General features: G+C 45.5%; 1 protein-coding gene and 2 long non-coding RNA genes across 8 annotated transcripts in view; 2 read left to right on the top strand and 1 right to left on the bottom strand.

Moving 5' to 3' along the window:
* Window positions 1–3,874, top strand: part of LOC129014555 (uncharacterized) — a 66,234-nt gene extending 62,360 nt beyond the window's left edge. The window contains exons 3-4 of the long non-coding RNA XR_008494246.2: window positions 1,528–2,056; window positions 3,764–3,874. This is a non-coding gene — a long non-coding RNA (uncharacterized LOC129014555). The remainder of the gene's footprint in view (window positions 1–1,527; window positions 2,057–3,763) is intronic.
* Window positions 1,465–11,401, bottom strand: LOC129014554 (uncharacterized). Of its 3 annotated transcripts, none has more exons than XR_008494244.2 (4): window positions 10,572–10,691; window positions 7,402–7,477; window positions 6,552–6,646; window positions 1,465–4,048 (listed from the first exon to the last, which is right to left on the bottom strand). It is a non-coding gene; the product is annotated as an uncharacterized LOC129014554 (long non-coding RNA). The 3 variants fall into 3 exon arrangements; XR_010123982.1 differs by having other exon boundaries at window positions 3,906–4,048; window positions 6,552–6,666; window positions 10,572–11,401; XR_008494245.2 differs by lacking the exon at window positions 7,402–7,477.
* UBL7 (ubiquitin like 7) lies at window positions 11,200–26,731 on the top strand. Of its 4 annotated transcripts, none has more exons than XM_054452042.2 (11): window positions 11,200–11,518; window positions 13,762–13,974; window positions 16,035–16,154; window positions 20,345–20,427; window positions 21,188–21,272; window positions 21,849–21,906; window positions 22,640–22,773; window positions 23,034–23,083; window positions 23,348–23,515; window positions 24,101–24,223; window positions 26,481–26,731. In XM_054452042.2, the coding sequence occupies exons 1-11, from the start codon at window positions 11,479–11,481 to the stop codon at window positions 26,616–26,618; spliced, it is 1,212 nt and encodes a 403-aa protein (XP_054308017.1). In that variant the 5' UTR covers window positions 11,200–11,478; the 3' UTR covers window positions 26,619–26,731. The 4 variants fall into 4 exon arrangements, with proteins under 4 accessions (XP_054308017.1, XP_054308018.1, XP_054308019.1 ...); XM_054452043.2 differs by having other exon boundaries at window positions 11,492–11,568; XM_054452044.2 differs by lacking the exon at window positions 11,200–11,518 and adding an exon at window positions 11,530–11,639.

Here is a 26,731-nt window from a genome sequence, read left to right as displayed (position 1 = left end):
GTGTAAATTCAGCTTCAGTGCATATTGCCAAACAAACGTCTCAAGTAGCTGTACTAATTTACACTCCTACCAGAACCACGAGAGTCCTAGTTTCTTCACATCCTTGCCAACACTTGGTATTATCGATCTTTTTAATTGTAGTCATTCTGATGGGTGTGTAGTAGTATTTCATTTTTGTTTTAATTTACATATTTCTTATGACCAATGAGCATGAGTAAATGTCCATATGAACATTTAGATATCCTTTTTTGTGAAGTATCTGTTCATGTAAGATTCAAGTCTGCTTCATAGACTCTTCTACAAGATCAGAAGGGCAGCTAGGCAGGTCATGAGGCTCACAGCAAGAGATGCTAAAGATGAAAAAGAACTTTGAGGCCTGGCACAGTGGCTCACACCTGTAATCCTAGCATTTTTGGGAAGCCGAGGCAGGTGGATCACTTGAGCTCAGAAGTTCAAGACCAACCTGGGCAACATGGTGACACCCCGTCTCCACAAAAAATGCAAATACTAGCCAAGCATGGTGGTGTGCGCCTATAGTCCCAACCATTTGGGGGGCTGAGGGAGGAGGATAGCTTGAACATAGGAGGTCGAGGTTGCAGTAAGCCGAAATCATGTCACTCCACTCCAGCCTGGGTGACAAAGTGAGACCCTGTCTCAAACCACAAAAACAACACCACCACCAACAACAACAAACAACTTTGCATCAGGCCAGGCACAGTGGCTCACGCCTGTAATCCTAGCACTTTGGGAGGCCGAGGTGGGCAGATTGCCTGAGCTCAGGAGTTCAAAACCACCCTGGGCAACATTGTGAAACCCCATCTCTACTAAAAATACAAAAATTAGCCGGGCGTGATGACATGTGCCTGTAGTCCCAGCTACTCAGGAGACCAAGGTGGAGGGATCATTTGAGCCCAGGAGGTTGAGGCTGCAGTGAGCTGTGATCACAGAGCACCTTAGGGGCACAGAACAGGGCATACTTCATATTTTCTCTTGTATTAAAATTATTCCTAGAAAAACTTATGCATGTACGTATCCCCTTCAGGATTCTGAGCTTCTTGTATATGCTTCATTTTCACATTTTCCTCAGCTCCTGACATAATATCTTGCATATAATAGGCACTTGAATATTTGTGAAATAAAACTTCGGCCGTAAAGGTAGTCATTTCTTCTTTGTCCTTTTTTTTTTTTTTGAGATGGAGTCTCGCTCTGTCACCCAGGCTGGAGTGCAGTGGCATGATCTCAGCTCACTGCAACCTCCGCCTTCCAGGTTCAAGCAATTCTCCTGCCTCAGCCTCCTGAGTAGCTGGGATTACAGGTGTGTGCCACTGCACCTGGCTAATTTTTGTATTTTTAGTAGAAAACACAAAATCAAGAAGTTAGGTTCTTTCCTAACCTAATGGTTTCACCGTGTTGGTCAGGCTGGTCTCCAACTCCTGACCTCGTGATCTGCCCGCCTTGGCCTCCCAAAATGCTAGGATTACAGGCATGAGTCACCGCACCCAGTTTCTTTGTCTATTTTTATTTCAGGCTACAGGAGAAGAAAGAGACTTACAGATGCGGTAAGACCTATCTTTATATTTCACAATCATTTCAGTGGACTCATAGTCTTTATTCTTTGAATAGTCTCCAGTCAAGTGAAGGGTTGGTGGAATCCCAGCACAGTGATTGATGGGTGGAATCATTCAAATTTTGATGGGGTCCTTTTTTGGGGTCTTCTATGTCAGGGGTCCCCAACCCCAGGGGGTTGGGGTTGAAGCCTTTTAGGAACCAGGCTGCACAGCAGGAGGTGAGCGGCGTGAGCGAGGCGTCATCTGTATTTACAGCTGCTTCCCATTGCTCGTATTACTGCCTGAGCTCTGCTTCCTGTCAGATCAGTGGCAGCATTAGGTTCTTACAGGAGCATGAACCCTACTGTGAACTGCACATGCAAGGGATCTAGGTTGCTCCTTATGAGAATCTAATGTCTGATGATCTGTCATTGTCTCTCATCACACCCAGACGGGACCATCTATTTGCAGGAAAACAAGCTCAGGGCTCCCACTGACTCTACATTATGGTGAGTTGTATAATTACTTTATTATATATTACAATGTAATAATAATAGAAATCAAGTGCACAATAAATGTGAGGCACTTGAATCATCCTGAAACCATCCCCCTACCCTGGTCTGTGGAAAAATTATCTTCCATAAAACTAGTCCCTGGTGCTAAAAAGGTTGGGGACTGCTGTTTTATGTGTTTCTACTTTTCCTTTTTTATTATAGTAAAATATACATAACCAAAAATGACCATTTTAACCATTTTAAGTGTACAATTCAGTGATATTTAGCACATTCACGTTGTTGCGCAACCATCGCCACATCTATCTCCAGAACTTTTTCCATCTTCCCAAACTGAAACTCTGTTCCATTGAACAAAAAATAATTCCTCATTCCCTCTTAACCCCAGTCCTGGACGACAATCATTTTACCTTCTGTTTCTATGATTTTAACTACTCTAGGTACCTCACATTAGTGGAATCATACAGTATTTGTCCTTTGTGACTGGCTTATTTCACTTAGCATATTAAGTGACACAGTTTTTTCTCTTGAGAACAGGGTCTTGCTCTGTTGCCCAGGCTGCAGTGCAGTGGCACAATCATGGCCCACTGCAGCCTTGACCTCTCAGGTTTAACCAATCCTCTCACCTCAGCCTCCCAAGCAGCTGGGACTACAGGCACATGCCACCATGCTTGGCTAATTTTTAAATTTTTTGTAGAGATGGAATCTCACTGCATTGCCTGGGTTGTTCTCAAACTTCTGGGCTCAAGTGATCCTCCTGCCTCAGCCTCCTAAAGTACTGGGATTACAGGCATGAGCCACTCCGCCCGGCCAAGCTTTTTAATCTTTCTGGATCCACAATTAAAAGCATAGCAACTGGGTGACAAAACAAAAAATCCATGGACAGTGTTTACAAAATAACTAGGTGCTATGGCCTGAAATCCCAGCACTTTGGGGACCCGAGGCAGGTGGATCACCTGAGGTCAGGAGTTTGAGATCAGCCTTGCCAACATGGTGAAACCTTGATTCTACAAAAAACACAAAAATTAGTCAAGTGTGGTGGCACATGCCTGTAGTCCTAGCTACTCGGGAGGCTGAGGCAGGAGAATCACTTGAACCTGGGAGGTGGAGGTTGCAGTGAGCCGAGATTGCATCACTACACTCCAGCCTGGGTGACAGAGCAAGCCTCTGTCTCAAAAAAAGAGAAAAAAAACACCTAGGTGCTATGGACTGAATTGCCCCCTACCCACCACAAATTTATATATTGAAGGCTTAACCCCCAGTGTAACTTCAAATGTGATTTGGAGATTGGGCTTGTAGGAGGTTATTAAGATTAAATGAGGTTGGCCAGGCGCAGTGGCTCATGCCTGTAATCCCAGCACTTTGGGAGGCCGAGGCGGGCAGATCATGAGGTCAGGAGATTGAGACCATCCTAGCTAACAGGGTGAAACCCCGTCTCTAGTGAAAAATACAAAAAAAATTTAGCCGAGCGTGATGGCGGGTGCCTGTAGTCCCAGCTACCCGGGAGGCTGAGGCAGGAGAATGGTGTGAACCCGGGAGGTGGAGCTTGCAGTGAGCCGAGTTTGCGCCACTGCACTCCAGCCTGGGCAACAAAGCGAGACTCCGTCCCCAAAAAAAAAAAATGAGGTCATGATGGTGGGGCCATAATCCAATAGGATTGGTGGCCTTATAAGAGAGGGAAGATCTCTCTTTCTTCCATTACAGGCATCAAGGAAAGATTGTATGAGGACAGAGCAAGAAGGTGGCCATGTGCAAGCCAGGAAAAGAGCCCTCACCAGAAATTGAACGCTGCTGAACTTTGATCTTAGACTCTCCAGCCTCCAGAATTGGGAGAAAATAAATTTCTGTTGTTTAAGCCACACAGTCTGTATTTCGTTATATTAGCCTAAATAGACTAATATCAGGTGATGATATATCCCCATTAACTCCAAAATCCAAATTGGTGAGGACAAACTATCGGCAGCTGCAAGACTTGCGTGGCATCATCACCTGTGCAGAAAGAAGCAGAAGGAAGCAATGCTACAGCTAACAGATCTGAGAATAGGAATTCCTCTAACTAGCCAGCAGGCATTCATTAGAAAGCTTGACTAACTTGCGAACAACAGCTGAAACTGGGAGGTTTTTTGCCCATTCCAACAGTGACTAAATGCAAGGGATCTGCTTTAAGGTCTTAAAGGACTAGAGCAGCTCGGCCTATGTGAATCCTAAAGCTGGCCTGCCAGGGTTTCCCTCCAGAACAGGGTCTCATACTGAGGAAAAACTGCTAGAAATGGAACCAAAATTGATCAGGACAGACATAAATAGAGATGAAGGAAAGAGAAGATCCAGATAAAAATTAGGAAGGCTAATGGCCAGGCGCGGTGGCTCACGCTTGTAATCCCAGCACTTTGGGGGGCCAAGGCAGAGGGATCACGAGGTCAAGAGATGGAGACCATCTGGCTAACATGGTGAAACCCCGTTTCTACTAAAAATACAAAAATTATCTGGGTGTGGTGGTGCATGCCTGTAGCCCCAGCTACTTGGGAGGCTGAGGCAGGAGAATCACTTGAACCCGGGAGGGTGGAGGTTGCAATGAGCCGAGATCCTGCTACTGCACTCCAGCCTAGAGACAGAGTGAGACTCTGTCTCAAAAAAAAAAAAAATTAGGAAGGCTAATAGAGCTAAAGAATCTCAGAAAGCAAGCTGCCATATTTTTTAACACTACATGAAGACAATAGAGGAGGAAGCTCTCTCAAGTTCAAAATGCTACCCTGAACCACATCTCTTTTTAAAAGCATAGGAAAAGTAATTTCACACAAAAATGAATAACAGAAAATAAATAAGCCAAATGTCATACAAAATTATGATAAGAGAATAAGCAGCAGAATTATATTTCTATAAATAATAAAAGCATACCACTAAGATGTGAACAGAGAACAGATAAAAACTATAATCATCTATTTTCAAAATAAACTGAAATGTATTAAGAAAATGATATGGCCAGGTGCAGTGGTTCACGTTTATAATCCCAGCACTTTGGGAGGCTGAGGTGGGTGGATCACTTGAGGCCAGGAGTTTGATACCAGCCTGGTCAACATGGTGAAACCCCATCTCTAGTAAAAATTCAAAAATTAGCTGAGTGTGGTGATGCCCGCCTGTAATCCCAGCTACTTGGGAGGCTGAGACAGGAGAATTGCTTGAACTCAGGAGGCAGAGGTTGCAGTAAGCTGAGATCGTGCCACTGCACTCCAGCCTGGGCAACAGAATGAGACTCCATCTCAGAAAAAAAAAAAAGAAAGAAAATGATATATGAAAATACAACATCAAAAAGAACTTGGAGAACTCAGAAATGAGGTGACAGAACTCAGGAAAGAAACTCATAAATAAAAGAAAAAAAATTAGGCCAAGCACAGTGGCTCATGCCTGTAATCCCAGCACTTTGGGAGGCCGAGAGAGGTGGATCACCTGAGGTCAGGAGTTTGAGACCAGCCTGGCCAACATGGTGAAACCTCATCTCTACTAACAAATTTAAAAATTAGCCAGGCACGGTGACGGGCACCTGTAATCCCACCTACTTGGGAGGCTAAGGCAGGAGAATCACTTGAACCTGGGAGATGGAGGTTGTGGTGAGCAGAGATCACACCACTGCACTTCAGCCTGGGCGACAGAGTGAAATTCTGTCTCAAAAAATAAAAAATAAAAAATAAATACAAAATGAAAACTAAAGTAAAAGGAACACAGAAGAAATAAATACAACAGATGATGCCTTAAGTAGAATGTAGAAAGGAGGAACATTTAAAAAATATTTTTAAAAATGAAGAAAGAGAAAAGATTTGAGAAAAGTGGCAGATATTGAAGAGAAACAACAAAGATACAACATATGGCTAACATGAGTCCTCTTAAGAACCAAACCAAAGCAAGAGAATGGAACTATTCTAAAACCTGTAATTCAAAAATCAATCTTTACTGAAATAAAAAAAATGTAAATTACATTTTGGAAGAAAATACCACATAACTGAGACTACTGACCTAAAACAAACAGCACCAAGATGCAGTCAGGTATAATGACTGGAAATTAAACAAAAAATTTTAAAAACTACTTGGGCAACCTGGTGAAAAGAGCAAGTAACTTGTAAGGGAAAGAAAATTAGATTTTTGTCATCAGATGAAAATGAAATATCTTAAGAAAGAAAATGTGAACCAACAATTTTATATTTAGCAAACTGATTTTCAGGCATAAAGGCCACAAATAAACTGCTATTAATATGCAAAAGCTTAGGGAATATCATTCACAGAGAATATTGTAGTCCTTCCAGGAAATCCACTAGAGAATGACTTCAATAATAAAAACCAGTGGGCCGGGCATAGTGGCTCATGCTTGTAATCCCAACATTTTGGGAGGCCAAGGCGGGTGAATCACTTGAGGCCAGGAGTTTGAGACCAGCCTAGCCAACACGGTGAAACTCTGTCTCTACTAAAAATACAAAAATTAGCCGAGCATTGTGGTAGGTACCTGTAATCCCAGCTGCTTGGGAGGCTGAGGCAGGAGAATTGCTTGAACTTGGGGTAGAGATGTAGTGAGCCAAGATTGCACCAATGTACTTCAGCCTGGGTGATACAGTGAGACTCTGTGTCAGAAAACAAAACAAAACAACAACAACAACAAAAACCAGTGGAGCGCATTAAACATGGAATTCTGATTTTATTTATTTATTTATTTTTGAGATGGAGTTTCACTCTTGTCGCCCAGGCTGGAGTGCAATGGCATGATCTCGGCTCACTGCAACCTCCACTTCCTGGATTCAAGCAATTCTCCTGCCTCAAGCTCCCAAGTAGCTGAGATTACAGTGCCCGCCAGCACACCCCCAATAATTTTTGTATTTTTAGTAGAAAAGGGTTTCACTATGTTGGCCAGGCTGGTCTCAAACTCCTGACCTCAGGTGATCTGCCTGTCTTGGCCTCCCAAAGTGCTGGGATTACAGGCATGAGCTGCCGCACCTGGCCTAAACATGGAATTCTTTGTAGTATTAAGAGAGTTAAAAAGAGGAAGGTAGAGTAATGAGTATAGGCTCAGATAATATACAGCACATCTGTTAAAATGGAGAGAAGGAATGGAGGGGATAGAATGAGAAGGGCATATGCAAACATTTTTTTAAACATCTCAATAATTATATTGGTGGTGATAGTATCATTTGTATTGTTATTTTGAGACAGTTGGGTATGTGATATGGGATAAAGGAAATGAATATAGATATTTAAATACTGTTGTCCCTTATGTTCTTGAGAACTAGTATTCTCAGTGTGGAAGAAAGGAAATAAAGATGTAATATAGAAAATATTAAATTAAAATTCTGTAGTCTTACTTTGGGAGGCTGAGGTGGGCAGATTGCTTGAGTCCAGGAATCCAAGACCGGCCTGGGCAACATGGTGAAACCCTGCCTTCACAGAAAATACACAAATTAGCTGGGCATGGTGGTGCACAACCGTAGTCCCAGCTACTTGGCAGGCTGAGGTGGGAGAATCGCTTGAGCCTGGGAGTTTGAGACAGCAGTGAGTCATGATTGCACCTCTGCACTCCAGCCTGGGCAACAGAGCGAGACCCTGTCTCAAAAAACAAAACAAAAAACAACCCATAAAACCAAAAACCAAAACCAAACCCAACCTCTGTAGTCTTGAATTTGAAGTAGCAGTAGAAATGTTCTCTATTTATATCTCTATGGATATAGATCTCCCCGTAGCTCCATCCACTAATGTGGCTTACAAGTAACAATTCAGTAGCAATAAGCATCCCTAGTGCCCAGATTGTGGTCTTAATATACAATTTCCCACAGAAAACCATATGAATTTATTGAAGAAATGGCTAATTTTTATGCCTAGGGCAGGAAGTACAAGATTAGCCAGGAAATCTTGTCATGCTAGAGAGCAGGGAGCTATCAAAAACCTCCAGGGTTATGTCAAAAGGACTCAAGAATCAAGTTGAAGAGGAGGCTCCATTGTTATGGTACTGTATTAGTCTGTTCTTGCACTGCTATAAAGAACTACCTGAAACCAGGTAATTTATAAAGAAAAGTGCTTTAATTGACTCACAGTTCTGCAGGCTATGCAGGAAGCATGGCTGGGGAAGCCACAGGAAACATACAATCATGGCAAAATGTGAAGGGGAAGCAAGCACATCTTCACATGGCAGAGCAGGAGAGAGAGGGCAAAGGGAGAAGTGCTACACACTTTTAAACAACCAGATCTCATGAGAACTCACTGTCATGAGAACAGCAAGGGGGAAGTAAGTCTGCCCCATGATCCAATCATCATGACCTCCCACCAGGCCCCTCCTCCAACATTGAGGATTACAATTCAACATGAGATTTGGGTGGGGACACAGAGCCAAACCATATCAGGTACCATGAATTTCAACATGAGAAAATACAAGTATATTGTGGAAAATGGAATCAAGTTTCCTACTATTACAGAAGAGAGGTAAGATTATAGAGAAGAGGAAGACTAGAGGAAAATATGTGGTATTGGATTGGAATTTGAGGTATTGGTGTGAACTCATATTTTATATATACATATATATGCTCACATATACATAGATCTATACATACATACATATAACATACACATCTATATGCACACATATTTAAATATATTTCATAGAAATACAGATGAATGGGTGTGTATATCAATATTCATTTATTTGCTAGGTCTAGTCACTGAGATAGACTGGAAATAATGATGTCTCAGTAGCAATAAACACACCTAGCATCCAGACTTGGCTTCTAAATACCATCCCTTACTAAAAGGAACTAAGGCTCTTTGGAGAAATGAATGATGTGACAGATGTGAAAATCTATGACATAACATGAAAATGGCAGAGAGATGATCAGCCTCCACCCAACTGGAATGGTTGATGAAAGCTGAATGAGATTGTAAGTTACATGGTATTATTGTATTTATTAATTTCTTGATTTTGCTGGGTTGTACTGTGGCTGTGACATAGAATATATCCTTGTTTTCAGGAAATACAGAAATACTTTGGGTAATGTCTGTAATTGGCTCTTAAACGGATTCGGTGGAAAAACAAAAGAACAATATGCATAGTGAGAGAATGAGAGAGAAAGAATGATGAGGTAAATGTAAACTATTAACAACTGGGGACTTTGGGTTAAGGATATGAGGGCATTATTTTGTAATATTTTGCAACTGTACTATAAACTTGAAATTATTTCAAAGTAAAAAGTCTCAAGAATATTTGAGCACAGGGGAAATATTCAAGCTAGGTAAAATATGTAGATTACTAAACAAATGTGCAGTGTAATCTAAATTTTGCTGAATATACATATTTAAGATTCAGTAAAATTATACTTTTAGAAGCATAAAACAAAGTTAACAATTGTCATCTATTGGTGATAGAATAGCAATGCCCCTCTTAAAGCCAAAAGGCTAGCAGATAGCAAGATCTACTCTAAAGTTATAGAAGAAATCAAGACGTGTGACATTGGCACAATGACAGAAAAATACACCCATGGCACAGAATAGAGTCAAAAATTGACCCAGACATACATAGTCACCAGATTTATGACAAAGCTGCCACTGAAATTCAGTGGGAACAAAATTTTTAAATAGTGCTGGATCAATGGTACACCCCTATGGAAGAGATGAATCTTGATGTCTAACTCCTATCATATACAAAGATTAATGTGAAATTAATCATAGACCTAAATGTGAAAGATAAAATAACACAGAAGAAAACCTAGGATAGTATATTCATAACGAGGGAGGCAAAGATTTCTTATATAGGACACAAAAGGCACTAACCATCAAAACAAAATTTCAGGCTGGGCGTGGTGGCTCCCGCCTGTAATCCCAGCACTTTGGGAGGCCAAGGCGGGTGAATCACCTGAGGTCAGGAGTTCGAGCAGCCTGGCCAACGTGGTGAAACCCCGTCTCTACTAAAAATACAAAAATTAGCCGGGCGTGGTGGCAGGCACCTGTAGTCCCTGCTCCTCAGGAGGCTGAGGCATGAGAATCTCTTGAACCCGGGAGGCGGAGGGTGCAGTGAGCTGAGATCGGCCACTACTGCACTCCAATCTGGGCGACAGAGCAAGACTCCGTCTCAAAAAAAAAAAAGTTTTTTAATGAAATCAAATTATCTAATACCATTAAGAGTAAAAATATATATATTGTGAATATATATATTCACAATATATAATTTTGATAAATTATGGAGCTCAGGTGCAAGTAACTTAGTAGGCAGGAGAGGAAGGAGTCTAAAGAAGTCTGGTTAGGAAGGATTACTGAAAGAGGGGGTATATCTAAAAATGGGTAGGATGGGAAAGGGAGACTTTGGGAACAGCCATGGGTTCCTAATGCGCCCACAACATACATGGGAGTTATCCTGAAGATAAACTCCCTGAAGACAGTGAAAGCCATTTCAAAACTCCCCATATAACTTATGAGAACAGAGGGGTGATCTGCCTTTAATGTTAGGCCTTCTGAGATCCTGCGATCTGTTCGCTCTCCTCAGTAACATTACCCTGCTCAATTGCTGCCTTAATCCCAGGTCGCACATTGGAACGTGGGAATTCAGCGTTTACATTTACCCACACAGGATCAGCCTTCAGTTGCTACGATCAACTTCAGTATTTTCATATAATCACTTTTTTCTTTCCTTAGTTCTTGAATTATTAATTCCTTGAGAAGAGTCCAATCAGAGGTAGTCTTTCTTCAGTATTTTCGGTAATCCTAATTTCTATGCAAAAAAATTTCTGTTCAATTTTAACCGTGCAGAACTTTGTTATCTAAAACAGTTTCTCTATGAGAGTTCAGCGAAAATTCCCCTTCCCAAACTGATTCTATGAATGACTGTTAGATAAGCTTCACCACTGCATGTAGAGGGTGTACCAGGAACCCAAGTTAGTAGCTCTCCTCAAAGACCCAACTTTTGGAGGGGGTCATCGTCTGGTTCCTGGTATGCCTCCACAGGTAGGTCCGCCTCAGAAAGTCAGCGGCGAGGAGCACAGAAGAGGCTGCCTTCACCAACGGACAGCAGTTTTCATCGTGAGGGCCGTCGGAAACCGCTGGGATGTGTCTAAAGGGGCCGTTTGGGAACCGGCCCTTCGGGAGGGAAGGGTCGGAGTGGGACGGGATCCGGGATCCGCCTTACGGCCGAGTGTCCAGCAGCGCGTTCCAACCTGGCAGAACCGACGTACTTCATATGCTCCTCAGGGGAGCGCGGGAATCACCAGGCTGAAGAATGACTGGAAATGGGACCCTCTCCAACGAAAGCACCCAGACGCTCAGGCGCCGGACATTCCAAAGAGCGCGGAAGCCACGCCTTCCCCCAGAACCGGAAGCTTTGCAACTAGCGCCCCTTGTAGACTGGCTGTTTATAAGGGGGAGGGGCGGGGGCGGGGGCCACGGCGGGAACTGCAACTCCCAGAATGCAGCGCGGAATTTCCGGTTTCCGGCGAGAGGGCCAGAGTGAGTGTTTACACCGGCGGCAGTGCGGCCGGGTTCCTTCCGCGGGACGGGTGAGGGCGCTGGGCCCCTGGGCAGCGCGGGCTCGATGTGTGTCAGCTAATTAGCTGGTCCCACTGGAGCGGTGAGGTCGCCACCGGATAGTGTCCCTGCCCCATTACCAGCGATCTGTGACCTTGGGCCAGTGACTTTACTGAGTCTTGGTTCCTTCATCCGTAAAATGTGGCTAATGCCTGCCTTAGGGAACCGTTGTGAGGATTAAGTGAGACATGGTATATAAAACGACCTCCTTCTGGCATAAACTTGAGGTGGAAGGTATCTTGAGGATGCTTTAAGGTCTGCTAGGCAGCTTCACAGCCTTTTCTTTCCTCTTCCCTACCAGAGGTCTCTTTGGAAGCAATAATGATGACTATAACAAGAACTTATCTTGCTTTGGAAGATTCTTCCGCCGTCAGAGTTTCTGATTTATTTTCTGGGGTTCCATGTATGTCAGCTATGGGGACAAGGATGACGAAAACTTTAGTCTTTTGTTTTCAAGGGCCTTCAAGAATTGGGGTGGAGGAGGGGGCAAGCAGATATTTGTAGCCCTTTTGTTCTGAGGGGATGTGGGAACAACAGAGGAAAGAGAGGGGACTGAGGTTGTTGAATCTGTGTTGGTTTCGGTAGGAGTTTGCTAAGAGGCCGAAAAGGGAAGAGAAATTACATGCAGAGTTAGATGAGCAGAGATGTAAAATAGGGGAGAGCTTTATTATGAGTGTGTACTTACATGTTGTGGAGGCCCTTTGTAGGATAGAGCTCTGTTGGGGAAGGAGGCTGGCAGGGAGTTTTGTAAGCCAGGCGATGAAGTTTAGACTTAATTTATATAGATGGTTTGGAGGCATTGGAATATGTCTTTTTTTGGGGGGCCGGGGTGGGGCAGGGAGGGACGGGGTCTCTGTCGCCCAAGCTGGAGTGCAGTGGCGCTATCTCGGCTCACTGCAACCTCCACCTCCCGGGTTCAAGCAATTCTCCTGCCTCAGCCTCTCAAGTAGCTGGGATTACAAGCGCCTGCCACCACGCCCGGCTAATTTTTTTCTATTATAGTAGAGATGTAGTTTCACCATGTTGGCCAGGCTGGTTTCGAACACCTGATCTTAAGTGATCCGTCCGTCTCGGCCTCCCAAAGTGATAGGATTACAGGTGTGAGCCACCGTGTTTGGCTTTTTTTTTTTTTTTTTTTTTGCGACAGAGTCTCTCTGTCACCCAGGCTGGAGTGCAGTGACGTGATCTTGGCTCACTGCAACCTCAGCCTTCTGAGTAGGTGGGACTACAGGTGCGCACTACCATGCCCAGCTAATTTTTGTATTTTTAGTAGAGACGGTTTCACCATGTTGGCCAGGCTGGTCTCGAACTCTTGAGCTTAGGCAATCCGCCCGCCTAGGCCTCTCAAAGTGCTGGGATTACAGGCATGAGCCACTGTGCCCAGCCAGACATTGGAAGAGCTCTAATCAGAGAAGTGACTTGGTCAGATCTGTGTTTTAGAATGATGGGTTGTGGCCAGGCGCGGTAGCTCATGCCTGTAATCCCAGCACTTTGGGAGGCCAAGGCGGGTGGATCATGAGGTCAGGAGATCGATACCATCCTGGCTAACACAGTGAAACCCCGTCTCTACTAAAAGTACAAAAAAAAATTAGCCTGGCGTCGTGGCGGGTGCCTGTAGTCCCTGCTACCTGGGAGGCTGAGGCAGGAGAATGGCGTGAACCCGGGAGGCGGAGCTTGCAGTGAGCTGAGATCGCGCCACTGCACTCCAGCCTGGGTGACAGAGCGAGACTCCATCTCAAAAAAAAAAAAAGAATGATGGGTTTGATGCGTTGTTAGGTGGCAGCATAGATATTTGAAAGGGAGAGGCAAGAGGCAGGGAACTTGTTACAAAGCTGTTCTACTGGTTCAAGCAAGAGTTGAAGAAAATTGGAAAAAGGAGCATACAGAAGGGAGAGGGTTAGATGATTTCTCTCACAACATTCCTATTAGGTTGGATGGCGTTTTTATGTCCACCTTAGGGATGAAGAAACTCAGGCCTAGAGAGCTGTCCATCACAGTATCAGTAGAGAGTGAACCCCAGATTCTAGTTCTGGCCTCCTGATGGTGCACCCTATGCTTCTTCAACAGTGTCACATTGAATTGTCTTTCATTCAACCCTTTGGTGGGTGGGGGTGGAGTAGAGTGGTGGTGTGTCTTTTAACCACCGAGGTTTTGTTCTTTTACAGGGAGAAAGAGAGAGCGCGAAAGAGAGAGGATGTCTCTCTCAGACTGGCACCTGGCAGTAAAGCTGGCTGACCAGCCACTTGCTCCAAAGTCTATTCTTCGGTTGCCAGAGACAGAACTGGGAGAATACTCGCTAGGGGGCTATAGTATTTCATTTCTGAAGCAGCTTATTGCTGGCAAACTCCAGGAGTCTGTTCCAGACCCTGAGCTGATTGGTGAGTCTCTCTGGACTGGGTTTGGGTTGCTGCTCTGATCTCTTTTGGGGGAGGGTACTTCTGGAATTACAAGAGTAAAGTAAGGGCTTGGGATTTGTTGCCTCATAATGTTAACACTCCAGGGAAGTGAGTGTTGGGTAAATAGAAACACAAATCATATAATGAAACTATTGGTTGCCATTTCAGCCATGTATTATACTGAACTACTTTATCACCAGGTTCTTTATGACATTGTCTTGTTTTTTGTTTTTGTTTTTGTTTTTTAGATGGAGTCTTGCTCTGTAGCCCAGGCTGGAGTGCAGTGGTGCGATCTCGGCTCACTGCAACCTCTGTCTCCTGGGTCCCAGTTCAAGCCCTTCTGCCTCTGCCTCCCGAGTAGCTGGGATTACAGGCACACACCACCATGCCCAGCTAATTTTTGTATTTTTAGTAGAAACATGGGATTTCACCATGTTGGCCAGGCTGGTCTTGAACTCCTGACCTTGTGATTCTGCCTGCCTCGGCCTCCCAAAATGCTGGGATTACAGGCATGACCCACTGCTCCCGGCCAACATTGTGAATTCTTTTTCTGAAAGAACAGAAGTTTGGGGTGAGTTAGGGAAGGAGAAGTTGGTCGGGGAGGCTCCTCAGTATATTTGAGGTAGGTCTTAAGGGATGATTAGAAGGATTTTTGCTTGGTTGATTGAGTAGAGGAAAGGCAGTAAAAAAGAAAATGAAAGTGGCATGGGGAGTCCAGGTGGAGATGGGAGGAATTTAAATATAATTAAATTACACTGGAAAGGTAATTTATAATAGCTAAAGGATCCAACTGGCAAAAAAGATGTTTTCAGTCATACCTGGATTGAGTTCATCCTATTTTGTTGTTTTTCCATTGATTTAAATTGGGCAGCCTCCACAATGTTAAACTCCAGAGCTTTTCTGTGGATAGATTCTATGTGAATCCTTTTTTTTTGTTTTGTTTTTTTTTTGAGACGGAGTCTTGCTCTGTTGCCCAGGCTGGAGTGCAGTGGCGAGATCTCAGCTCATTGTAACCTCTGTCTCCCAGGTTCAGGCAATTTTCCTGCCTCAGCCTCCTGAGTAGCTGGGATTATAGGCCTGCGCAACCACACGTGGCTAATTTTTGTGTGTGTATGATATATATATTTTTTTGAGACACACATATATATATATATATTTTTGAGACAGAGTCTTGCTCTGTTGCCCAGGCTGGAGTGCAGTGGTGCGATCTTGGCTCACTGCAACCTCCGCCTCCTGAGTTCAAGCGATTCTCCTGCCTCAGCCTCCTAAGTAGCAGGGATTACAGGTGTCTGCCACCATGTCTGGCTAATTTTTGTATTTTTGGTAGAGACGAGGTTTCACCATCTTGGCCAGGCTGGCCTTGAACTCCTGACCTCAGGTGATCCACCCACCTTGGCCTCCCAAACTGTTGGGATTACAGGTGTGAGCCACCGTGCCCGGCCCTGATTTTTGTATTTTTAGTAGAGACAGGGTTTCGCCATGTTGGCCAGGCTCCAAAAGTGCTGGGTTTATAGGTGTGAGCCACCACATCTGGCCAGATTCGATGTAAGTCCATTTTATGAGTTTATATTTGCAAATAGTTGTTAAAATGTATTTAATTGGCTAGGCATGGTGGCTCACGCCTGTCATTCCAGCACTTTGTGAGGCTAAGGCAAGAGGATCTCTTGAGCCCAGGAGTTAAGAGACGAGTCTAGGCAACATGGCAAAACCCCGTCTCTACAAAAAACTACAAAAATTAGCTGGATGTGGTGGCATGTGCCTGTAGGCCCAGCTACTCAGGAGGCTGAGGTGGGAGAATTGCTTGAGCCCAGGAGGTTGAGGCTGCAGTGAACTGTGATGGTGCCATTGCACTCAAGCCTGGGCAACAGAGTAAGACCCTGTTTCAAAAAAAAAAAAAGTTATTAAGTTATTGAATAAGAGTATCTTTTAAAACATGTATCATTCTCCAGCTATCTATCCAATCAAAATAAGGTTCTCAGGGGACAAAAACCATCTAAATTTGTTTTGAGGAGCAAAATATAAGTGGACAGTTCTTTTTTTAGATCTGATCTACTGTGGTCGGAAGCTAAAAGATGACCAGACACTTGACTTCTATGGCATTCAACCTGGGTCCACCGTCCATGTTCTGCGAAAGTCCTGGCCCGAACCTGATCAGAAACCGGGTGAGTGAGGGGCAGCCCTTAGGCAGGCAGAGTTTCTGTAATATCCGCAAGGGAAGGGTCTGTGTGTTCTTGAGGCACAAGACTGGGTGGAACAAAGGGATGATTTACTGAGCTGATGATAAATGATATCTTTATTACTTATTGGATTAGACTATGCTGATAAACAGAGTCCAATTTTGACCTTCTTACTGTCAGCATCACTAATGGAAGATTTGTTTCTCCATTTTGTTTTTTGTTTTTTGGTTTTTTTGAGACAGTCTCACTCTGTTGCCCAGGCTGGAGTGCAGTGGCACAATCTTGATCTTGGATCACTGCAACCTGCGCCTCCCGGGTTCAAGTGATTCTCATGCCTCAGCCTCCCGAGTAGCTGGGATTACAGGCATGAGCCACCATGCCCAGCTAATTTTTTTTTTTTTTTTTTTTTTTTTTTTTCTGAGACGGAGTCTCGCTCTGTCTCACAGGCTGGAGTGCAGTGGCGTGATCTTGGCTCACTGCAAGCTCCGCCTCCCGGGTTCACACCATTCTCCTGCCTCAGCCTCCCAGGTAGCTGGGACTACAGGCGCCCACCACCAAGCCTGGCTAATTTTTTTTGTATTTTTTAGTAGAGACGGAGTTTCACTGTGTTAGCCAGGGTGGTCTCAATTTCCTGACCTTGTGATCTGCCTGCCTCGGCCTCCCAAAGTGCTGGGATTACAGGCGTGAGCCACCGTACCCGGCCTTCAATTTTTGTATTTTTAGTAGAGACGGGGTGTCTCCATGTTGGTCAGCCTGGTCTTGAACTCCTGACCTCAAGCCATCCGCCCCACCTCAGCCTCCCAAAGTACAGGCACCATTCCTGGCTTGTTTCTCCACTTTCTAAGTTTGTCATCTACTGTTTCCTAATGGGATAGGGAGTTTGTGTCTACTTAAACTCCTTTAAGTTAACAGTTTATTTTTCAGTGATACAAAGTAAACTTTGTATCCTTTTGTTATTATTGTTGTTCTCATTAGAAAAAAGCTGGAAACTTTTGGCACTTTCCTAATGCTGCAGTTTGTTCCCTTGTTAACAAATCTTCCTACAAACTTCCTCAGGTGGTGATTTGTTCAGTCAGCTAACTGCTCTTGCTATACTGGTAATTTATTTTCCTGAAGATATTCAAAGAGTATTTAAATAGCTCTTGGAGAAAATATACAAAGCCTCAGATGCCTTTTTGGTTTATAAATAGAAGGTGCTTGGAATTCATGATTTAAATTTTGCATGTGTGTTTTAAAAGCCTCCCCAAGAATAAAGCTAAGCTGTGTAAAAGAGATTAGCTTTGTTAAACTGGCAGGTTGACATCTTTTTATAATGTTCATGATTGCTATGACTAGTTATCAGTTTGAAATTTACCCCCCTTTCAGTTCTAACTGTAAAAGACAAAAATGTCTTTCATACCCTGATGGGAAGTGAGAAAGAGGAACAGAGTTCCTGACATCCAGAGGTTGGCCTGGCACTCACAGCCAGGCCTTGGAGTCCTTTTGGGGAACATGAACAATTGTACAGATCCCCAATAGCAGTCAAGGCCACTCTGAGACCACTATGGATTAAGACAAAAACAAGATTCCTATTACTGCTGAACAGAAACAAAAACATGAGCATTATCCAAACCACAAAAGTGACCAAGTATCTTTCTATCTTGGCTGATGAGAGTAACAGCTGCTGCTTTGCCAATTACAGCTTCCACCTTGCTCTAGTTTTCCTTCCTTCTAGGTAAGAGTTATTAAGATACTCATTTATAAAATCACTCCCACTGCCCGAAAGCATCCTATCCAGAGTAAAACCTCACTTCTTTAAATTTTTCCCCAAATCAGCCAGACAAAACCAAAATCCTGTAAGAAGTCCTTTCTGGCCGGGTGCAGCAGCTCACGCCTGTAATCCCAGAACTTTGGGAGGCTGAGGTGGGTGGATCACCTGAGGTCGGGAGTTCGAGACAAGTCTGACCAACATGGAGAAACCCCGTCTATACTAAAAATACAAAATTAGCCGGGCATGGTGGTGCATGCCTGTAATCCCAGCTACTTGAGAGGCTGACGCAGGAGAATCTGTTGAACCCAAGAGACAGAGGTTGCAATGAACCAAGATCACGCCATTGTATTCCAGCCTGGGCAACAAGAGTGAAACTCTGTCTCAAAAAAAAAAGTCCTTTCTAATATCCTCTTACTGAGACAGCCCACGGTTTCCTGTGGTGTGCATTCTTCTCTCTGTACTGAGCAGTAAACCCAACTTGTTTAAATACAGATATGCCCCCCAGCTCTTTGGCTAGAGGGCATTAACAGAAGGAGAATAACATTTGTGGCTTCTGTGAGCCAGGTTTTTTCACTTTTATACCTCATTTAACCATTACAGTGGCCCTGCAGGGTAGGTAACAGCATTAGCATCTTATGGAGGAAGAAAAGGGTTAGGGCATTTATTCAAGGTCAGCTACTTAGAAAGTGAATGCAAGAGCTGGGATATGGACCAGGGGTTTTCCTGGCTCAAGAGGAAAACCATTTCCACTGGGCCGGCTGCCTTCCACTTCTAAAGGATGAATTTAGCTCAGAGATGTTACACTGAGAGCCATGGCTCTTAGCTGAATACTGGCTTAAGATACTAAGAGTCCTTTTACTCCCACCTTCTACCTGGAGGATTATTTTTGAAACAAATGACCTTTTTATTGGAAGGTTACAATAAACTTTGAGATCTGTGAAGAAACTGTTTTGTGACAGTGTTTTAGATATTTTCTCCTTGAGTGCTTTTCTTCACAAAGGAATCACATTTTGTGTTCTCCCACAGACTAGGGCCTGTAGGAGGAGAACCCATTGTTGTCTGTCTTCCCACCTGGATCTCTTTGGTGGTTCTCCATGGCAGGTTACAAATCCCTTCAGGACATCACGTTAGCCTGCTGTTTGAGCTGGGATGTGTACCCCAAGCTCCAGCCACAAAGAATGACTTGCTGTTTGTTCAAAGCACCACATTCTTTTATTTTCCCATGCCTTTGCACATGTTCTCATTTAGGCTTGGAATATCTTCACCCCCCCAGTAAATATCAGCTCTCTCTTTGATACCCATTTCAAATGGTCTCCTCTGGGAGGCAGCTGTCTGTCTTCACCCTCCCTCTCAGTGGTGGCTGTCTGCCTTTGTGTTCCTGGCACCCTAGCTGGGATCCACGTCTCTGTTGAGGTCTTCAGCGTGGCATTTTGTAATTGTGTGTTTGATGTAGTCTCATTTCTCCTCCTGTCCTAAGAGTTCCTTGATGGCAGGGGTTCTTTTTTCATATTCTAGTTCCTTGCCCAAAGCCAGGCATGGAGTAAATGCTTAGTACATGTTTGTTGAATGAATAAATTAGGTAATTTACTTAAGATGACTATTTTTCAAAAGACAGCCTCATGATCAGGACTGTCGATAAGGATGTGGCTGCTACCCTGAACCCCAGGGGTGCTATTCACCTTGCTTTGGGAGTGGTGCCCTGGAGTTGGGCAGTACACAGTCAGTACAGTCACAAGTTAGTGGTCCTTCGTGAGGATAATCATACTTTAAAAAGTGTGACCCAGGGCCGGGCACGGTGGCTCACGCCTGTAATCCTAGCACTTTGGGAGGCCGAGGTGTGTGGATCACTTGAGGTCAGGAGTTTGAGACCAGCCTGACCAATATGGTGAAACCCCATCTCAACTAAAAATACAAAAATTATCCAGGAGTGGTGTTGCACACCTGTAATCCCAGCTACTCGGGAGGCTGAGGCACGAGAGTTGCTTCAACCAGGGAGGTGGAGGTTGCAGCGAGCCGAGATTGCGCCACCGCACTCTGGCCTGGGCAAGAGGTGAGACTCTGTCTGAAAAACAAAGGCAAAAACACCAAAAACCAAATGTTATTAGTCTAGAATTCCTGCAGTGGGATGTTGATCAGAGCACTATTTTTCATGTGGTAAGAGTCTCCTCTGCTGCAACTTGAATTTGTTTGTTTGTTTTATCTGTGGAATATGCTTAAAAGCGAATGTAAAGATGCTTACTAGCAGTTTTCACATCCGTGGCACAAATGGGTTTTTCTGAGCGGGCACTCACATTCTTAAGTGGTGATGAGGGAAGGGAACGCACAGACCAGGCTGCTCCTTGGCACATGCTGAAATGATGTTGCCATGTCTGTGGCAGAGACAGGACCTGTGCTATAGGGTAACTCCGAGTATCTTGTCCCCTAGAACCTGTGGACAAAGTGGCTGCCATGAGAGAGTTCCGGGTGTTGCACACTGCCCTGCACAGCAGCTCCTCTTACAGGGAGGCGGTGAGTGTGTGCTGCGGCCCCCAGCCAGGACTGTAGGAGAGGGTGTGAACGCTGGCTGGCGAGTGGTGTGGAGTGGGAGCTGGAAGCCGGTTGCCATGGCAACCAAGAGTTCCTTGGGGAGTTTTTGCCATGTCTGTGGGCCTCAGTAGAGCCCTGTCTTTCCCCAAAGAGCCTGTCTCAGTCAGGCATTGTTGATTCCCTCTAATGATAATGATACAACCTGCCGGTATGGTGACAGCCAAAAGATCCTCATACTGTTTCTGCTGGGCCTCATTCTTTGACTTTGGCTGAACTGCCTGCTTACTGCCCCTTGACCTAGATGTCTTCACTGGGGAAGTGGGCTGATGTCTTTCTGTAGGAGAGTTGAGAGGCAAAATTAGTACAGCTGTGAACTTAGCGATATATACAAATATGAAATGGTAATTGTACAGAGATTGAAAAGGACTTTTGGAACCTAGAGGAACTAGCTTGTAATGAGAGCTTTTATTTTGGAAGCATTAAACTGTAGGTGGGGAAAAGGAGCACAGAGATTTGAAGGTTTACTGTGGTCTTGCCTTTTTTTTTTTTAAATTGTTTGTTTCCCCTCCAGTAAGCTACGATCTTAGAGCAAAAAGAGGTTCATCTGTTTCCGGGGCTGTTGTTCCATTGTGGTGATGTACATGCAAGCACTTAGAGGGAGGAAGTCCTTTGGCAGAGTGTGGGCATTTGATGAGTGCATTGAGCTGGCTGGAGTGCTCAGCCCTCCCCATTTCTCCTGCAGGTCTTTAAGATGCTCAGCAATAAGGAATCTCTGGATCAGATCATTGTGGCCACCCCAGGCCTCAGCAGTGACCCTATTGCTCTTGGTAAGTGCAGGACTGAATTTGAGGAAATAGGAGTTGTCGGAAAAGGAGAAAACAGGAGAAGACAATTCCTCTAAAGAGACTTGGACTATCTTTTGAAGAATGACTGGTCTTGTGGGAAGAGGGAGAGTAATCAAGGTGTGTTTGATATACCCAGCCCTTTAAGAGCTCTCAGTCCCACAGAGAGATAATGGCCTAACTAACATTGTAAATAAGGGTATGAGGATGCCAAATGAGGATAGCAGTTAGCCCACATCACAGCAATCAGGGAAGGCGTCCTGCACACCCTGAGTAAGGGAAGAACCCAGAGATACGGGAGAAAGAGACAGGTGTGTTGGTACCCAGTCTGTGATGTGACTGAAGTTCAGGGAAGGTGGAGAGCAGGGGGCCACCCTCACTAGAGCAAGATGAGGAGTACCTGAATTGTACTGCTTGGTGCTTTGCTTCCTCTACTTCTCATGAAGATTGGCTTGTTGTCCTGTGTCCCTGTTGAGCTGGTTGCTCTGAGACGCAAAGCCTCTTCTCCCTCCTGGATCTGGCTGATTTCCTTTCTTTGAGGTGAGCTCTGCTCTTTTTCAGGGGTTCTCCAGGACAAGGACCTCTTCTCTGTCTTCGCTGATCCCAATATGCTTGATACGTAAGTGTACCTGTCCTATTAGAGGGTACCTTCTCTCTCCTCATGTGCTCAGGCCAGAAGCCTAATTGTCAGCCTGCAGTCTGCTCTGAGAGCCTATCCATAGTCTGTCACCAAGTCTACCCTCTAGATACGTCAGGGGGTGAGAAAGAGCAAAGCCCAAGAGCAGGACTTTTGTCAAGAGTGTTGGGAGGAAGCAGGATTCTGAGGGAAAGGGTCTTGCCTGCCAGGCTCAGTTTAGGTTTCGTGTGGTAGAAATTAGGGAGCTTTTCAAGGATTTTAAGCTAGCGAAAGGCGAAGCAGGTGTACAGATCCATAAAGTGTCAAAGCTAAAAGGGACATGTCCTCATTTTGCAAGTGAAGAGAACAGCCCCACCCTAGGAAGAGAAGAGACCTGTCCAGGGTTGCCTGATGTAGTAGTGGTGCCTAGACCAGATGCTCCTCATGTGCTCAGGCCAGAATCCTGAGCCTCCCAGGCTGCACCTTTCCCATCATGCCTTGCCTGCGGAGAGGGTGAAGAATCTGCAGTGGACCCCAGGAATTGAAGGCCTTGCCCCTGTTGCTGGGGGCAGATCAGCAGGAGGATAAAGCTTCCTTGTGGAAGATGCTAAAGACCGAGGAATTTGAGGGCAGGCACAGGTGGCTGCATTGCTGTGAGAGGGCACCCAGAACTCCTGTCATGGCCTAGGGTGCTCTTTTGGAGTCACCCTTGGGTTTCTTCCTGCTTCTGTCCTAGGTTGGTGCCTGCTCACCCAGCCCTCGTCAATGCCATTGTCCTGGTTCTGCACTCTGTAGCAGGCAGTGCCCCGATGCCTGGGACTGACTCCTCTTCCCGGAGCATGCCCTCCAGCTCATACCGGGATATGCCAGGTGAGCGCCTGAAAAGCGTAATGTGGGCCCCTCAGGAGCCGGCAGTGGCCCAGGAATTTGCTTTACTCAGCAGCTATGTATAGCGTTGGCAGAGGGCGTTCCTTGGGAACTCTCGGTTTGAGTCAGGAAGTGCATCTGTCCTGTAATTTTCCAAGGGGAGAGATGAAAATATGAATTTGGAGAGTAACTTGAGCTGAGATTCTGGAGCTGCGCCTGTGCCTTTCTGTTCTTCCTCCTGAAATCTGTTCGTCCTCCTCCAGGTGGCTTCCTGTTTGAAGGGCTCTCAGATGATGAGGACGACTTTCACCCAGTAAGTGGCCTGCCTGCCTGCCTGACATTTGGGGGAGATGATGCTGGGAATGAGCTGCATCCTGGGACCTGGCACTCCCAAGGCTGGGAGGTGGACATAGGCCATTGGGGGGCCAAGACCATGTCATACTATTTCTGCTTTTGGATTCCTTTCTGAACCTGGGAACTTAAGAGTTTCCCCAAGAACTATTCCTGGAGGTGGGTGGAGTTCATCTGGGAGTTTCATAGTACTGCTTCCCTGATTCTGAGTGTCTTCTTTCTCCAGAACACCAGGTCCACACCCTCTAGCAGTACTCCCAGCTCCCGCCCAGCCTCCCTGGGGTACAGTGGAGCTGCTGGGCCCCGGCCCATCACCCAGAGTGAGCTGGCCACCGCCTTGGCCCTGGCCAGCACTCCGGAGAGCAGCTCTCACACACCGACTCCTGGCACCCAGGTATGAAGACAGGGCCGGGAAGATCAAGGCTGGGCCCCCAAGGAACAAGCTCCCCAGCAGTAGAGTAGATTTGCCTTTGCTGACCCTGGTGCTAGATCTAGTTTAAGCTGAACCCTGGAGTCCTGGCGCAGATTTCTTACTGCAGCTTGAGTGACCTCCCCTTCACTTGCCTTGAGGACTCAGAAGTCTAGATTTTAACATGGTCCCGAGTAGTCCTTCCTATTAGTTCAGAAGACTCTCCCCTCACACAATATGCCCTTCCTCATCCCTGACAGGGAGCAGACATCACCAGCTTAAGCATTTCTGGGTGACAAGTCACTTCAGCTTTCAAGGCCATCTCTCCCAGTGCTGCAGTGCTGGGGTCCTAGGCTGGGACAAGGGGCTCAGTGCAGAAGAGAATGGAACCTTTCCTGCCCACATAGAGAGCTTCTAGGTACCTTTGTTTGGTTGTCTCATGGCAGGTCTTTGTTGGGAGGCAGAAGTTGGGTACCTCAGGAGCGCTGTGAGGTGATATGACAACAGCGAGTATCTGCTATAAGATTGAGATGACTCTGAGGGTGGCACTGACCACTGATTTGTCTCTAGGGTCATTCCTCAGGGACCTCACCAATGTCCTCTGGTGTCCAGTCAGGGACGCCCATCACCAATGATCTCTTCAGCCAAGCCCTACAGCATGCCCTTCAGGCCTCTGGGCAGCCCAGCCTTCAGGTCAGTCTTCCCCACTTCCTAGTTTCCATGTGGCTTTCTTGTTATTTTGGATGCCCAGCCTTTTTTTTGCTCTCTGGGGGTCCTTCACACCTGGCATGCTTCATTCTGGGAACAGCTGGAGCATGGCAGTGGGACAGGTGCAGAGTGTTCCCAGCAAGGGCACACTCTCAGACCATACACAGTGGTCACTAGGCTTCTCCTGCCCCTAGTGACCATGGCCTGACACCCTAGACCACCTGGCTTAGATAATCATGGCCATTTCATTCATTCATTCAGTGATCATTGACTGAGCGTGTGTATACTAGGCCTGAGTCCAGATGCTGGGCTAGTGGCAAGCTGGTTCTCATCCCTGCCATGGAGGGGCACCAGGCAGGTACTGAGCTGGGGAGCAACAGGGCAAGAAACCCAGCTGCTTGAAGTAAGGGCCTAGGTCAGACAAAACTTTTCTGAGAGAGGGGTATTTAAGCTGATTGTGAGAAGAATTAGTTAGAAGTTAGCTAGCCAGGGAAGGGGGTTTGAGGTAGGAAGGGGCTGATTTCCAGGTGAAGACAGCTACCTGTTTGTGCACATGTGTGGAGGTATATGTGACATGCTCAAAACTACAAGGCTAGGATGCAGTGTCCAGTGTAGAAGATCCGCAGATGGGGCCAGAGAAAGAGCAGGAGCCTACACGCAAGGGGCTCGAATGCCAACCTGAGGAGATTAGACTTGATGACTTGATGACTTGATGTAGCAGTCACCAGGGATCCCTGGGAGGCATTGATTGATTGATTGATTGAGACAGGGTGTCAGTCTGTCACCCAGGCTGGAGTACAGTGGTGTGATCACAGCTTACTGTAGCCTCAACTTCCTGGGCTCAGGTGATCCTCCCACCTCAGCCTCCCGGGTTGCTGGGACTACAGGTATGCACCACCATGCCTGGCTAATTTTTTGTATTTTTTGTAGAGATGGAGGAGTCTCCCTGTGTTGCCCAGCCTGGTCTTGAATTCTTGGGCTCAAGCGATTCATCCACCTTAGCCTCCCAGAGTGCTGGGATTACAGGTGTGAGCCACCACACCCAGCCCATGGAAGGCTTTAAGGAGGGGAAAGGTCACCCTAGCAGCTAAGTGGAATACCTGAGGGGCCAGCATTGTAGTTCACAGCTCCATGCATGAGCAGTTTGGTTCATGTCTGTTTTCCTCTATTCCACATAGTAAGCCTATGGGTAGAGCATCATTCCTGGAACTTATCTGGGGTCATAAGGCCATGAAGTTGTAACGATAGGGTTCGAGCCTGTGTGGTTTTCACTGTTTCATGTGGTCCTTGTGGACAGTGAGGGAGCAGGAGCAGGATTCGTGAACAACTTGTCTTCTCCATTCTTGCATCTCCCCTGTTGCTAGATGCCTGTTTACTTTATTCCCTAGCTCAGAAGCTTTCACTGGTTCCACCTGGCCTGTAAAATGAATTCAAATTGATTTGTGTGAATTTTTTTTTAAGCCCTCCACGTTCTCAACCTTGCCTGCCTCTTTGACTTTGCTTTTCTTCCCCTTTGCATTGCCTTCTTCCCACATGTGAACACGTTGTTTTCCCTAAATTGTGCTCATCCCTGCTGTCATGAAATAGAGATATTAATGAAGCTATGAAAGTACTAGAAGAAAATATGGGTGAATTTCTTCAAATCCTTATAGTAGGGAAGGGCTTTCTTGGCCGAAACTCAGTATCCAGGAGCCATTAAATAAAAGTTATGCATTTTGGGTTTGTAAAAGCAAAAAATTTAAAACATCTCTTACACTCCACAAATAGATATACCTACTATATACCACAAAAAGTTAAGACATTTAAAAAAAGGTGAAAATTTCTTTGTGGCAAACCAAACCAAACAAAAAACCGAAGCAAAGTCCAAAGGCTAGCAAACTGGGAAAAAAATCTGTAACACTCATCACATAAAGAGCAAAATCTTGCTGTTGTGTGTGTACACATAGCAAGAGAAAGAAAGTAATTTAGCCTCTTGGAATTCAGACAGTGAATAATTTGTACATTCTCTTTTGATCCTTATGCCAAGAATTTCCTTTTTTTATTGTAAAACTTTGGATTTGTTCGCTTAACCCTCAAGCCTATCTTTTAGTCTTCCTAGAAGCACCGTGTTCTGTGGAACTCAGCATCAGCAGCTTTGCTGAGGACTCCCCCATCTTCCTTTCCTTCCCTGGAAAGCACAGACCTAAGTGAGTCTTCACTGGATCCCAGCTAACAGCTTCTGCCCATTCCTCTCTTTCCACAGAGCCAGTGGCAGCCCCAGCTGCAGCAGCTACGTGACATGGGCATCCAGGACGATGAACTGAGCCTGCGGGCCCTGCAGGCCACTGGTGGGGACATCCAAGCAGCCCTGGAGCTCATCTTTGCTGGAGGAGCCCCATGAACTCCCTGCTTCCCCTGAACCCCCAGCAAGTTGCAGAGGCTACTGCCCTTGGGAGGCACTCATGAAGGTGCCTCCATCTCTCCCTTCCCCAATATAACTGATGGTCAACTCTT

This window comes from Pongo pygmaeus, chromosome 16, assembly GCF_028885625.2.
Source record: "Pongo pygmaeus isolate AG05252 chromosome 16, NHGRI_mPonPyg2-v2.0_pri, whole genome shotgun sequence".
Taxonomy (NCBI): Eukaryota; Metazoa; Chordata; class Mammalia; order Primates; family Hominidae; genus Pongo; species Pongo pygmaeus.
This window is presented reverse-complemented; position numbering and strand designations above follow the sequence as displayed.

What these genes read in the sequence shown, in the direction of transcription:
- UBL7 (XM_054452042.2), top strand. Translation starts at nt 11,479, where the DNA reads ATGCAGCGCGGAATTTCCGGTTTCCGGCGAGAGGGCCAGA. An exon ending in GATCCCAATATGCTTGATAC is followed by an intron (nt 21,907 to 22,639) that starts GTAAGTGTACCT and finishes CTTCTGTCCTAG; the next exon opens with GTTGGTGCCTGCTCACCCAG. An exon ending in CTGGGCAGCCCAGCCTTCAG is followed by an intron (nt 24,224 to 26,480) that starts GTCAGTCTTCCC and finishes CTCTTTCCACAG; the next exon opens with AGCCAGTGGCAGCCCCAGCT.